Source organism: Fringilla coelebs (genome assembly GCF_963513975.1).
Source record: "Fringilla coelebs genome assembly, chromosome: Z".
NCBI lineage: Eukaryota > Metazoa > Chordata > Aves > Passeriformes > Fringillidae > Fringilla > Fringilla coelebs.
Window position 1 is genome coordinate 17,809,130 of NC_140031.1, and position 13,198 is coordinate 17,822,327.

The 13,198-nt window shown below is 38.5% G+C and overlaps 1 protein-coding gene across 1 annotated transcript in view; it reads right to left on the reverse strand.

Moving 5' to 3' along the window:
- Window positions 1–1,617: 1,617 nt before the first annotated feature.
- Window positions 1,618–13,198, reverse strand: part of ANKRD55 (ankyrin repeat domain 55) — a 46,193-nt gene continuing 34,612 nt past the window's right edge. The window contains exons 9-12 of the mRNA XM_084225127.1: window positions 12,523–13,184; window positions 9,976–10,020; window positions 6,979–7,080; window positions 1,618–1,902 (exon numbers count right to left, since the gene is read on the reverse strand). Coding sequence (XP_084081253.1) covers window positions 1,652–1,902; window positions 6,979–7,080; window positions 9,976–10,020; window positions 12,523–13,184 — 1,060 coding nt within the window. The 3' untranslated portion in view covers window positions 1,618–1,651. The remainder of the gene's footprint in view (window positions 1,903–6,978; window positions 7,081–9,975; window positions 10,021–12,522; window positions 13,185–13,198) is intronic.

Sequence of the window (13,198 nt, forward strand, 5' to 3'; positions counted from 1 at the left end):
CTCAGGGGCTCTGTAGAACAGAGAGAGTAGCTCAGCCAGTGACCTAGTGGAACAAATACCAGTCTGCAATACTGCAGGAGAAATTCTGGACTTTTCAGAACAGGTCTGCTCAGGTGCAAAGACAGAGCACGCCAGAATTGGTTTTTCCTTTAAAAATGCATACATCTGTCATGCAGTGTTTTTTGCATCTAGCCTAGGGAGTAGGTTGTCTGGAAGGTCCAAGCACATAAGCTTTTTAGTCTTATGTTTTTCATCAAGAAGCTAGGTCACTTGTTGATTTTAAGCTTTATACCCTGACATTTGGGTGAGATGTTTTAAAAAAGCCATTATTTTATTTGTGTGCAAAAGTTCCCTCTTCCCTGTGTTGCATCAGAGCAGCTGTTGTTGTGCTCTGCTTTTTTCTTCCTGGGACTGTCTGTGACAGCCACCAGCCATCCTATTTACAGTCGTTAGCGCAAGGAAATTGGAAACTGCAGCTACTGGAACATGATTATCTTCTTCTTCATGTCAGGTTTGTCTTTTACTGTGACACAGCAAAATAAATGTTTGTACAGCTAATATGACATTTATCTAGAGATAAGCAGAAGTGCCATGTCCTTGCTGGATGAGCTGCTGATGTAGAGCTAATTTTGGACTGGCTTACTAGAAGTGGTGATGCAGAAGTGTGACAAAAGGGGACAACCTCCCCCAGCCCACAGCCCCTCTATAATCAGAAGTGGAGAAGCCTCTAAAGCAATTGTAGCAAGATTTAGATAAGAACACTGCAGCAAGCAAACGCTGGTGTCTTTGTTTGTCTCTAGGAAAGAACAGCCTTGTGCAATGTTTAGTTAAAGGCTTATACCACTCGTAAAGGTTCTTGACTGAACAGCAGTCTAGTTAAATTTCTTCCAGTTCAGAGATCAAAGTGAAACAATGCCTAAAAACTCAGGACTGTGCAATTCTTGTTTTATGAAGATGCATTTTTGTCACTGTGGAGTATGAAGAACTAAATAAGACATTAATCTGTCTGTGAAATGAACAGCTTTGAACAGTGCAGGCTAAAGGTCTGTCTGCTCCACTGGAATTAGTGTTTTTTAGTGTTTTTGTACTTTTTTAACTTGTTGAATTCACAAAACCCACAAACTTACAGTTTAGAAATTGTGTGAAAAACAAAGAGACAAAAGACTTCAATTGCTACAGCTGCCTTTTATTTTGAGTTTATTTTCTCAATCTTAAAAAGATTCTTTTTACGGAACACAGCATCAGAATCAGCACCTTTGCATTTACAAATTACAGGGAAGCCCTGTCAATTTGTTTCCCTAGTTTCAACTTTTAAATCATGCAGAAAACTTTACTCTTTGTTCCTTTTTTCTATGGAAGGCTTAACAGCACATTGCTGCAACAAAATCATCTTATGAGGGTTCCATTCACAGAATAAATTTACTGCACATTAAATGTTGATTAAGCAATTTCATCATAAATGAAAACTATAATGCAAATACATATATACACACACACAGTGCAGCTTTTTTTATGTGCTATCTTATCTTGGTTTTTGTTATGCTCCAGATCACAACAGTATCATTAGTGCAAATTAATGCGATTTAACTGTAAAGTTATCTTTTAACAGCCACTTGGACATATTTCAACTAATTTAGGCCACTGTAATGAATTAATTTTCAGCATCTGATTTGGTGAGTAATTTCTCAAGCTCCTCTTCAGGATTAGATTTCTTCTGGTTTGGGATAGCAGGTAGGACACAGCTTGGTTTTAGATGCTCTCCTGATAGACTAGGCAAGGGAGAATAGAGGACCTGACTCTGAGAATGTCCTGTTTTTGGAGATCTTGAGATTGGAGCTGGGGGGAGAATAACTGCACCGGTGCGTAGGGACTTAAACTTAGAATCCTGAGATGGCAGCTGAACTAGAGGAAATAGGAAAAAAGAGAAAGTGCACAGAAAGTTAAAAGCATGGCATTTTTACAAATGATTTTGCTACTTCCTTTGAACTGTTGTCTCTTACTGTGTGAACTCAAGCCTGTACTTGAAAAATGTGATCAAAATAATAATAAAATATTGTATTTTTGTACTCAGATGAAGATAAACCTGGCAAGGGTTGTCTTCATCTAAAGGAAACAACTCCAGTGTTAAGTGATTTACTTTTGATTTAGTGACCAGTAAGTCTTGAAAAGTTCAAAGATTTACTTTTGATAAGCAGAGAACCCATCACTTGCCTGGAGGAGACTTGGTCTGTTTGAGAAATTTTCACAATATATTTTTCATTAGAAATCACAGGGTGACTGTAACAGAAGCGTTCCATGGGAATATATTGTTTCTAACAAAAATGCTCTATTGCTGAAAGTAAATGCTGATCAAAATCTAAAGAAGATGAAATGGAAGAATGTGGGATGTTGTGTCTGGGTTTCTCTAGGCACAGTCAATCATAAACACAGGTCCACACACGTTCTGATATTTGCAGGCCACAAGAGTAGCCCATCACCCACACCAAGACACACCAAAACGCTTGAGAGGCACACCCATTACATATCTCTGTTGTTGTCTTGTAAGAAACTGTGGATTTAGATCATCCCTAATTTCCAAGTCACAGTCATCAGTGTAACATTGTTTGTGCTTCAAAGCTAATATAGTTCTGTATTTTCTTTAAATTGAAATCATCAGACTCTTTCATTCAGACAACTCACTAATTTCCTGATTTTTAAAAGGAGAATTCAAAACCATAATTGTAGACCTATTTTTCTGCACTGTCAATTTATTGTGAATTGCATTAGCTTCTTTTCATTTTATCTCTATATTATTCACAAGCTCTTTGTATACAAACAGTTTTGTTTCTTATAGTTTAAGCATATTGCTGGAGCTAGATCATCTCTGTTTTGGCAACAGAATCTTGCAATTTTTTACATTCATTTTTCGTTGGTTACATTCTCATTGCATTTGTGATTTCCTTCCATCTATGTATTTGTGATTAATTATCTGAGAGGCTATTAACACTTTCCTATTCAGTGCTCTAGCTAGAAATTTTGTGCTTCATTTTATTTGCCCCACTGAAAACAAATGTTACCTCTCTAATGTCAGCAGTGGGCCCTTACTGCATATATTTGTCTGTCTATCTATCTATCTATCTATCTATCTATCTATCTATCTATCTATCTATCTATCTATCTCTATCTAATAATCTATATCTATATATCATCTATATATATCTATATCATCTATATCTAATCTATATCTAGATCTATCTATATCTATACTATATAATCGATCTATCTATCTATCTATCTATCTATCTATCTATCTATCTATCTATCTAAACTATACACATGGTTCAAAAGAGAATAAAGTTCTTGTCATAATCCCCTGTAGCATGCACCTTATACTAATTTAATAATTATTTATTTATTTTTCAGGAGCAGTACTTGTCTAAAGCTTACCAGGTATGGATTTAGGGCAAAGTAGGATCTTTATAGAGAGGATTTAGAAACTTGGTAGATTCTTTTATTTTTAAGCTAATTTCAATTACTATTCAAGTTGTGATTACCTGAGCAGACACTGTTTACTACAACCGCCTGGCCTCTAGCAGTGTACTGTAATTAATGGGTCCTATTTAAGATTCATTAATGTTCAGAAATTCAGTAAATCACTTCTCCTTTCCACGAAAACACTCAAACCATAATACTTTGCTTTAGTTGGTGCTGAATTTGTGTGAGTCTGGGAGGGCTATATACAATAAATGAGCCCATTTGTTTTCTGGCACATGGTAGAATGCTTTGAGTTCACTGAAACTTTGGTATGCCTTTAGCAAATGTTGAGAGGCTCACTTGTGTCCCTCTTTGGGACACAGTCATATGTTAATATATTCAAAGTTCACATCTGTGTGAAAAGTATCTATAAAGCTTTATGTACTTTATGTACAACATTAAACACTTTAAATGATGGACTTAAGTAGGCCAAACCCACTGTAGCTTAACTTCACATCCATGACAGAGCAGCCATCACAAACTCATGCTCATTCAAAGAATCCAAACATCAGTGCTTTCCACATTGTTCCACATACTGTGCTCAGTTTAGGATTTCAGGGCTGGTACATGGATGGCTCTGAAACAATGCATATAATGACTAGTATTAATACATGTATTGAAACACATGAGCCTGAGCACAGAGCTGGGATCTGTGGGAGGCCGAGCCCTTAAGGTGCCAGAAGCTACATACAGGAAAAGCACCATTAATGATTCACACACAGAGGGCAGAGTTGGTCACCAAAGACCTGAACAGTAGGAGCTACTGGTTCAGGAAGCATTTTCCACTCAGTGGAGACTCTGTAGTGGCTGCTATTACAAACTGCAGAGGCAAAAATAAGGCTGTCAGAAAGGCATTGCCCAAGGAGTATGGAGTCCAGCAAAAAAATGGGTCTTAGACTCCCCTCTGCAAGCAGTGGACAACAGTGGCCTTCTGCAGTGACGTTGGTGCTTTGTGGAATGCTTTGCTTAACTTGGGAAAGAAGAAACGTCAAATCATAATGAATAATGGCAAAAAACAACCACAGATCTCCAGAAAATATTGTTAAATGACCTGTAGAAATAGATTTTAAGTTTGTTTTTATTGTTGTTGTTTTGGTTTTTTTCCCAGCAACTGATAATGTCACCTTTTTGTGCATCAGACACGTTGTCTCCTCTGATGTTTCCAGAAATATCTGACCTTCTTAACTACATGAAGAAGTGAGAGCAGCAGAGAGTTCTCTAGAAGTCCCACATTTCTTTGAAAATTTATTCTGGCATTTTGTGAGGAGTGTGTGACAGTCAAAACCCCTGTTTTCCAGGGGTTGTTGAAAGTGTTGCATGATGAGATAGAAAGAGTGTGTGGGGGATGAAGCAGCACCATGCAGAATAGGAGATGCAGTCTGTGCTGAAGCTACTCAAGAAGTCATGGGAGGGATCTCTGGCCCTGGGAATCTCTGAAGGGTGAGAATTTATTGTTTAAAAGCACTCAAGTACTCTTGCCAGGTTACTGCTTCATTCCTATTTTCCTCTTTCTAATGTGTATTTTAAAATATTTTTACTGAGAGATTTAATAATTTCTTCCTTCTTTTTTTAATTGTCCTTCCTTTTTTGGGGGAGATGCTTCTTCTTTCTCTACCTCTGAGTAGTTTCAGTTCTCATTCTAGTTTTTTGCTTATTTTATTGTTCCGACTTCTTGGTAGTGGTTTGTTTTTTTTTTTTTTCTTTTTTTCCTTGGTGTATTTTTAACACACATCTTGTGTATTAAAAATACTAGAGAAAACACAAATATTTATACTCAGACTTTGTTGCTTGAGCACTTTCCCTGGATAAAGGCTATGTCCAAAAGGGTAATACTTTTAGGGCTGGATGGAGGATGAGTGAAATCTCATACTGAGATGAGACTCTGAAACAATTATTTAGAAAGCTTCATGAGCAAAAATGTCATTTGTGTTAACAAGAAATACAGTCTATTTTGCAAATAATTTTGCTTTTCTGTTACTGGCTTGAACTAACGTTCCAGCAGTAATGGCATGTGGATAAATGTGCTGTGTTAGTTAATAAACTTGCGATTCTTAATTGTGACAATTGTGTCTTATTTGTAAAACAGTTTTTTGGCATGAGACTAGAACTAAATTCTTAACCACTTGTATGAATTAATGCAAGAGCAAAAATTATTATGAAAAATTTTTTTAAGGATTTTGCTTACAACTATGATTTAACTAGAAGACAAAGAGAACATGAGTAGAAAGCTTAAAAACTAGAATGGTTGGACCTAGGGTTTTAAAAGCAATCAAAAGCAATTAAATTATTTTCTTCCTTCTAAGCAGACAGAGAATACCACCTCAGTAATTCAAACACCTTTTCTTCTTCCTGTTTCATGTAGAAAACAACAGCAGTGCAGGATTCTGTACATCCCCATCCAATCCAACCCTGTAAGGCTGCCTCTGCCTCATTTATAGCAATATGGTCATCACGGCAATGCTTCTGACATTCAGATTATAAGTGGCAGGGAATCTTAAATTTAGGTCTGAATGCTTTTGGACCTGGCTGATCCACAGGATGACAGTCAGTAAACTGTAACTCCTCATGTAGTATACAATGGAGATTTGTGCTTTGTGGAGCACAAGAATGTGAGGTTAGGACACTGCTGGGAGTAGGGCTGATGTCTGTGTATGAAGAAAACTCCAGTTGCTGGCTTGATCCAGCCTGGGACAATCAGTCTTGACACGCTGCTGGGACTCTGAGATTGGGGTGAAGCCCTCCTGCTCTTTGGGACCACTGCTTCCCCAAGCTGAATGCAAGCCAGCAACATGCCCATGCAGAAATACAGCCAACAGCGTCTGGGGCGGCACCAGGAAGAGCACTGCCAGCACATTGTGACAGGTGATTCTTCCCCTCTACTCAGCTTGGGCGAGACACATTTGGAGTTCTGAGTCCAGTTCTGAGGCTCCCAGTATACAGAGGGAGGGGGGCATACTGAAACAAATCCAATGGAGGGCAATGGAGATGACTAAAGGGTTGGAGTGTCAGCCTTAAAGGGGAGACTGACAGTGCTGGGACTGTTCAGCCTCAAGAAGAGAAGGCAGCTCAAAGGATCTTGTCAATATCTATAAATGTTTGATTGTGCAGAGTAATGGAGAAGGAGACAGACTCTTCTCAGTAGAGTCCTACAGAGGGAAAAGAATCAATGGCCACAAATAAGTACTAAGAAATTTTTTCTTCTGAGGAAGACATGGCCCAGAGAAAGCGTGTAGTTTCAATCTCCATTCTCAGAGATATTTAAAACAAAACGGGTGTGATCGTAGGCAATGTGCTATAAGTGACTTCTCTGTGGACATGAGGGTGGACAGACAGAATCCAAAGGTGTCTTCCTACCTCAGCCATTCTACAGTGCTGTGAAAAACAAACATGAAACCTCTCTCAAGCCCTCAGACGCTAGGGATGGAGGCACGCAATGTGATACAGTAACTGACACTCTGTACTTACTTTTGTGAGCACTGTGGTTGGGTATTGGAGCTAGACTGTTCTGTACAGGAATAACATTTTTCATTTTGTATTGGTCTGTGGACATCTGTTGAAAACTTCTACCTGTGAAAGAAAAAGAAAATTATTATGGAAGTAATTGTAACTAGTGTGGTGCACTGTGCATTTCTGGCTTCCAGAAAAGAAAACTTAGCATTTCTCAGAAATATGTAATAACAAGAAACCACTGACTGAAAAAAAGAAGCTGTTGCTTAGTTCACTTTACACTCATAAAAAAGACTGATTGATTTAGTACAACCTTCACATATACCTTTATAATTTCCTCTCGTATAATATAGCTTTAGGTCTTAAAATGGGCAGAGTTTATTTGCTAGGTCTCTGTAAGAATCTGTGGACTCTAAATCTGTAAAATTGTTCAAATAGATGTTTTGATTTCAAAATTGAACCTTTAGCTTGCAAAATGTCCTGATAGGGTCTCAGCCTTTGTAAGTATTAAAGCAAAACCAGAATTCAACTGCTGGTTGGAAAAGGACATTGAAAGCTATTAGCAGTAAAGATGAGCTTTGAGAGGGTTTTGTTACAGATGAAAGCTTATCACAACTGATAGAAGGCTATACTGTTCCTTGTTGAACTATGTTTATGGCAGTATCATTTTCACCAAAAAGAGCATAGACTAGAAAAGGAAACATTAATTGATTAATTCTGGCATGTCACTGGTTAAGATTAAAGTTAACTTAGGTCTAATACTATTAAAAAAGACAGTATATTAGAAGATGTAATGGATTTCATCACATAAAGACACGCCCAATACTGAAAAAAGTAGAAACTCAAGCCCCAAATCAAGCTTTTTACATGGTCTTTTTCCTGAGCTGAACTTATTCTGTGATGGTTGAGTCCCTCAAATAATTTTTCTTGTTATCACCAAATCTGTGATGAGCCATGTAACAAGATGTTTTGGCAAGCAGCTGCTCATCCAGCATGGCTTTGCAACATAGCTCATTGAAGAGCAGGCATATGCTCTGTCAGCATACGGAGACAAGGGGAGACACTGGGTGAATGTAGCAGGATATCCTAAGCAGGAGGAAGAGATGGAATGACATTAATTGCCTTTGTGGCTTTGCAGCTGGTACTTGAAAATACCTATGTGCTGTTGGGCTTTGCAAGATAAAGCTGTAGAAAAAGAGTTTTCTACAAGTTTTCTAAAGGTGCACAGGAGTAGCTGTCAGGGCTGCTGTAACTATGTTGATGACTAAACTGATTCTGTGTGAAAGGAGTTACTGTGGTGTTGGTCAGGCAAACCACCATGTTGCAGTGCAGCCTTCAGCTCAGCACGGAGCAAGGCTCTTGTCTAAAAGCCACAACAGTTGGGAGACATTGGGTCTGTCTGCTGGATCCTGTGGTTAAGCTGATGTGTTTGAGCTAAAGCATGAAGAATCTTGTATGGCTGAGCTCTGCTTAACAGAAACAGACTTCAGTTTGGTTTCCCTGTGTTGTACTCTTTAACATCTCTAATGTCTAGTTGGTAAATTTCTTCTATAGACCTTGCATGCACTTTGCACAAAGGACTAAATATATCAATTCCAATATAGTAGAGGAGGGTTTGTTGCTCTCATTTGAGCAATTCAAGTTATATTGGTATTTGTGATGCTTATGCTGAGAACTAATGGCTTATTGTGTGTATACCATTATGGCTCTGATGATGGGAGGTTGTTGTTGCTATCAAGAGAGATGTTCATTTCATAAATGGGATATCTGTCAGCAAAACAACGGTACAAAACATAATCATGTTTGCAAGTATGATGTGAAGGCTTGGAAAAGAATCCTTGTTAAAAGTTTTGGCATCAAGTGGAAGTTTTCTTCTACTTTACCTTTCTATCTGTTTAACATAACATCTGGAAAATTAGTTTTTCTCTCTCTGAGACATCATCTTTGCTGACCCCAAGAGCACATTTATGATTGCAGTTATTTCTGAATAAATGGAAAGAAAGCAATTTTGTTCTTATAAAATGCAGGACTGCATTTAGGTCTTTTTAGAGGTTGTATTTTTTTTTCATTTCTCCTTGCATTTAGGAAGGTGAACCACATAGTAGCGTATTTTGTGTAAAAGTTGTTAATGTTATGATGAATGTCCCAGAGTAAATTGGTTCTTAAATTTCAGAAAGTGACAGCCACACTGATCAGCTTTGCTCTGCTTTCCTAGCCAAAAAATGCTTCCTGTTGAACAATACCATACTGCTTATACCATCATAAACTTAATAATAGTCTGTTTTTCACATTATCTATTCAAGCAAACAGAAGGTACTGTAATATAACCTGTAATAAAGTATCATCGTACATCTGGAAATTCAGTAACCCAGAAGATGAGCAGGTGATAGGGGTCTCAGAGCTTCATATACTTGAGACAGGCTTCCTGTTACCCATATCACTTGGAATTCTCTACTTCCACTATTTTTCCCTGTAGAATGTAGATGGCAGTACATTTTGCAAAAAGAGATAATTGCAAAGCTCATAAGTAAATACTTCAGATTTTTGATGCTAGATCAGTACTGTGGGTGGCAAACTCTCATTTACACAGCTTTTAGTTTAGACTGTCTTTGCTCTTAGTGGAGGGCAGTAATTCTGAGAGAAATCAATGGCACAGTAGTAAGGTAATTCTCATTGCTACACACAGCATCCTCTCCCCTTTGTGTGAGTGTTAATGTTCAGATAGTAAATTGACTCATCTTTCATTCCTAGGACCACAGATAATAGAACAAAAAACCTCCAAAGACATTGACACATTTATGTGCCAGCTGCCTTTGTAGCTAGTGAGCACAAAAATTAGCTTTGACTTTGACAAGAGACATGGTCATGAAGGACAATCAACACTCTGTGTCAACAGAGAAAATAATTTTGAGTTTTCTTAGATTATTGATACCCACAATCCTGGCCTAGATATTCAGTGATTAGGAAATTACATGTAGTCCCCCCTAGTCATGAATTGAGAAATGAAGTATTAACATTTTAATGTCTTCAAAAACTGGATGCTGTTTTTTCCCTCCTCAACTAAGAAAGAAAAATCAATGAAAAACCCCAACAACAAAAAAACCCACAAAAAAAAAAATCAAAAAACAGACCAACCAAAAAAACCCAAAAACCAAAAACCAAAAACAAAACAAGCAAAAAACCCCCCAAAAAACAAAAAAAAAAAGCCCCCCAAACCAACAAAAAACCCAACAAATCCCCAAAAAAGATATTTTTTCCTCAGAGAGAAGGCTGCCTGCACAGCCTTGCTAGCTGGCCTGGAACCAGACTTTGCTTCTGATCCCTGTAAGTCCTGCAGGCACAGCACACTGGAGACCTGGAAGCCCTGGAGCTCATACAGTAAATGCAGCTCTAATTCACAGAAAGTCAGGTGGCTTTAATTACAGGGGCAGACAGATTTAAACCACACACATAGGCATGAAGAGGGATAAGCAGGTCTTTTTATCATAAAGAAATGTGAGACAATATCTGTTGTGCAATGCATTCCTGTCAGACACTCTTTTCCTCCTTAGAGGATTTTAATTCACATGTTTCAGAGGAAGGTCCTTTTTGCCAGCAACAGGCATAGTTTCATTCTTGGAAAATGGTGTTAAATGTTAAAATTGAGTTGGTACAAAGAAAACTAGACTTAAAGAAGATTCAGGCTTTTTATTTTCTGAGAGAGATAACAAACTGTCAGAAATAAGATTACTTACCTTCCCTTTGGGCATGCAAAGATGGCTCCCATTATAACAACTACATTTTTGTCGTAGGATTTCCACAGAAACATTTTTTCTAGGAAAACCACCTATCCTTCTGTCCAGAGCAGACAAGGATTTAGCCATTTTCTTAGCACTGTAGTATACTACAATATTAAGATAAATCTATAATCACATTTTAAATAACATGGTAGTTACTTCTATATCTAATGTATTAATAGTCTACCAAATTCCAACAGGAAATTTTCACAGAAATAGCTGTCCTCCAGTTTGGTTTATCCAGCTTGAACTCAATCCTGCTACTGCTGTCAAGTTCAATGATGTCAAATATGTTAGACTCACTGTACCCTATTACAGTGAGGTTGTAAAGTAGCCCTGCAGGTATTCTTGTGTTCCACATGTGAGCTGGACCTTGCAGAATTTAGTGTAGAAGGAATTGTGCAGAAGCAATCATTGCTGGGCATGTGGAGTCTGGGGCTCTTATGGTTGAGTGAGCAGCTGAAGAGTGCATAGTAAAAAAGTAGTGACACCTTTGAAGCAGTTCTATTAAGCTTTCAGGAATGTGGCCTGGTGTTCAGGAAGTGGCACTTTTAAGGTAGTTCTTTTTTACACCAAAAAGCTATTTCCAGCCTTTATTTGCACAATGTATGTATAATGACCTGTCATTCTGAAATTGCTGTGTCTGCTCTAGTTGTTAGACCTGTGTGCAAAGATTTGCTTCTTCGTAGTTCACTTCACTTCGATTTCAGAACAGTTTGCACTATCGTGCAGCTAACTGGGGGTTCTTCTTAGGGTTTCTTAGGGTTTCTACTCCTCTTTCCACTGAAGGGTAATGGCTCATGTCTCCTGGTGTAAGTGTAGATTACCTTATTGTAAAATTTTTACTCCTTTTAATGGTATACTGGAAAGTTTGGGGCTTGCTTTTGCCTGCTTCATTTTCAGTTAGATATTGTGGTTGGAAGATATCCTAGATGTGTTTAATTTTGGCATGGGACTAACCTCAAAAGAGATTAATTTGGAGACACTGATATGTTAAAGTAAACTCCAGAATGCAGGCCAGCCAGGCAGATTCATTTAAACATGGATGTGAGTCAAACAAAATACTAGATCCCAAATCCAGCCAAACAGCCAAACTCTGGAATCAAGTTCACCTTAGAACTCTAATGCTCTGCTTCATTACTGTTGCATTACAATTTCCAGACCACAGCATAAAAGCATTTGTCCCATCTCTGTAAATTTAGCAGCCTGAATTCAGCTTTGGAGAAACCATAAGAACAGCACGTCAGACCAAAGAGCTGGCACTCAGGGTGGTATTCAGGGTGGGAAGGGGTGCCACTGCAGCCTGGAGTCAGAATATAACTGCATGGGTAAAGTGGCATGGCATAAAGCTGTCCAGCATGGCACTGGACCTGGCTGGATCCAGAAGCAGCTCTCAGCACAGTTAGAGATTTGAGGGCAAGACTGTTCCCTTGTACATCTACATCCAGGACTAGATGTGTACACAAGGCAGCAGGTGTGGTAGCGGGTGTTAATGTGCAATTCACAAAGCACATACATATTAGCTGGAGGCACTTATTGCTCTGGTGCCTTATATACTTCCTAGATACCTGCATTTTTGCTTGCTCACATCTACTTAAATCTCCTATTTCTCTTCAGATTTCAACTGATGTCCCACCCACATGCTATCTGTGATGGCCACATAAAGGAGAAGCTGGAAAAAAATTTTAAAAATAGAAATGTTATTGGTCCCTACTTTTTTCCTGACTCAGTTTGCCACATCAGTAGATATTATAGGATTTAGGATATAGAGAAGGAAAAAAATTACCTGATGGAGAACTAGGAAGTGAGGGAAGGCAGGGAGGGCACAAAAGCACATGGTGAGAACTATCAGAGTCCAAGCCATTCATCAGTTTGTCTGAAGAAGTCCTAGTACAGACTTTGTAAGAGAGCCTTTGGTTAGAATTTGTGTTCCAGGGATCATCCAGCAAAGCTTGGCAGCTGTCTGTGTTGTCCAGCAAGTTGTGCTCACTCCTACTCTTTTGAGATTTGTACGGAAAATGGTGGGTACTGGAGCTGGAGGAGAAGCTTGACATTTTGCTCTGGGAAGCAGTTATGAAGGAATTGCCTGCACTGATTGGGGGGAAGCTCTGAGTGGTGATGGGTGGGAGTCCCTGACATACTGATTTCTTCTTTTCTGCTATGAGGTACTTAGTGTCTGTACTCTTTCTTTTAAAGTCAGGGGTGGTCTTACACTCATCTGGAATGTCTTTGTAATTTTTATTCATAATGCAATCAAAACGGGTGATGATATCATCTACTTCTGAGGTCTCTTCTCCAGGATATTGATCCCTGCTTCTCTCCTTCTGACTGGTCCTCTGATCATCTTTCTTCTTTTTGCAAGAGAAGATCTGGTTCAGCACACTGAATCGTCCTTCTTTCTTTATAAGTCTGTTTGTCTGGGAGTGAAACTGATGAACTGACTCAGATCTATTGGAAATACA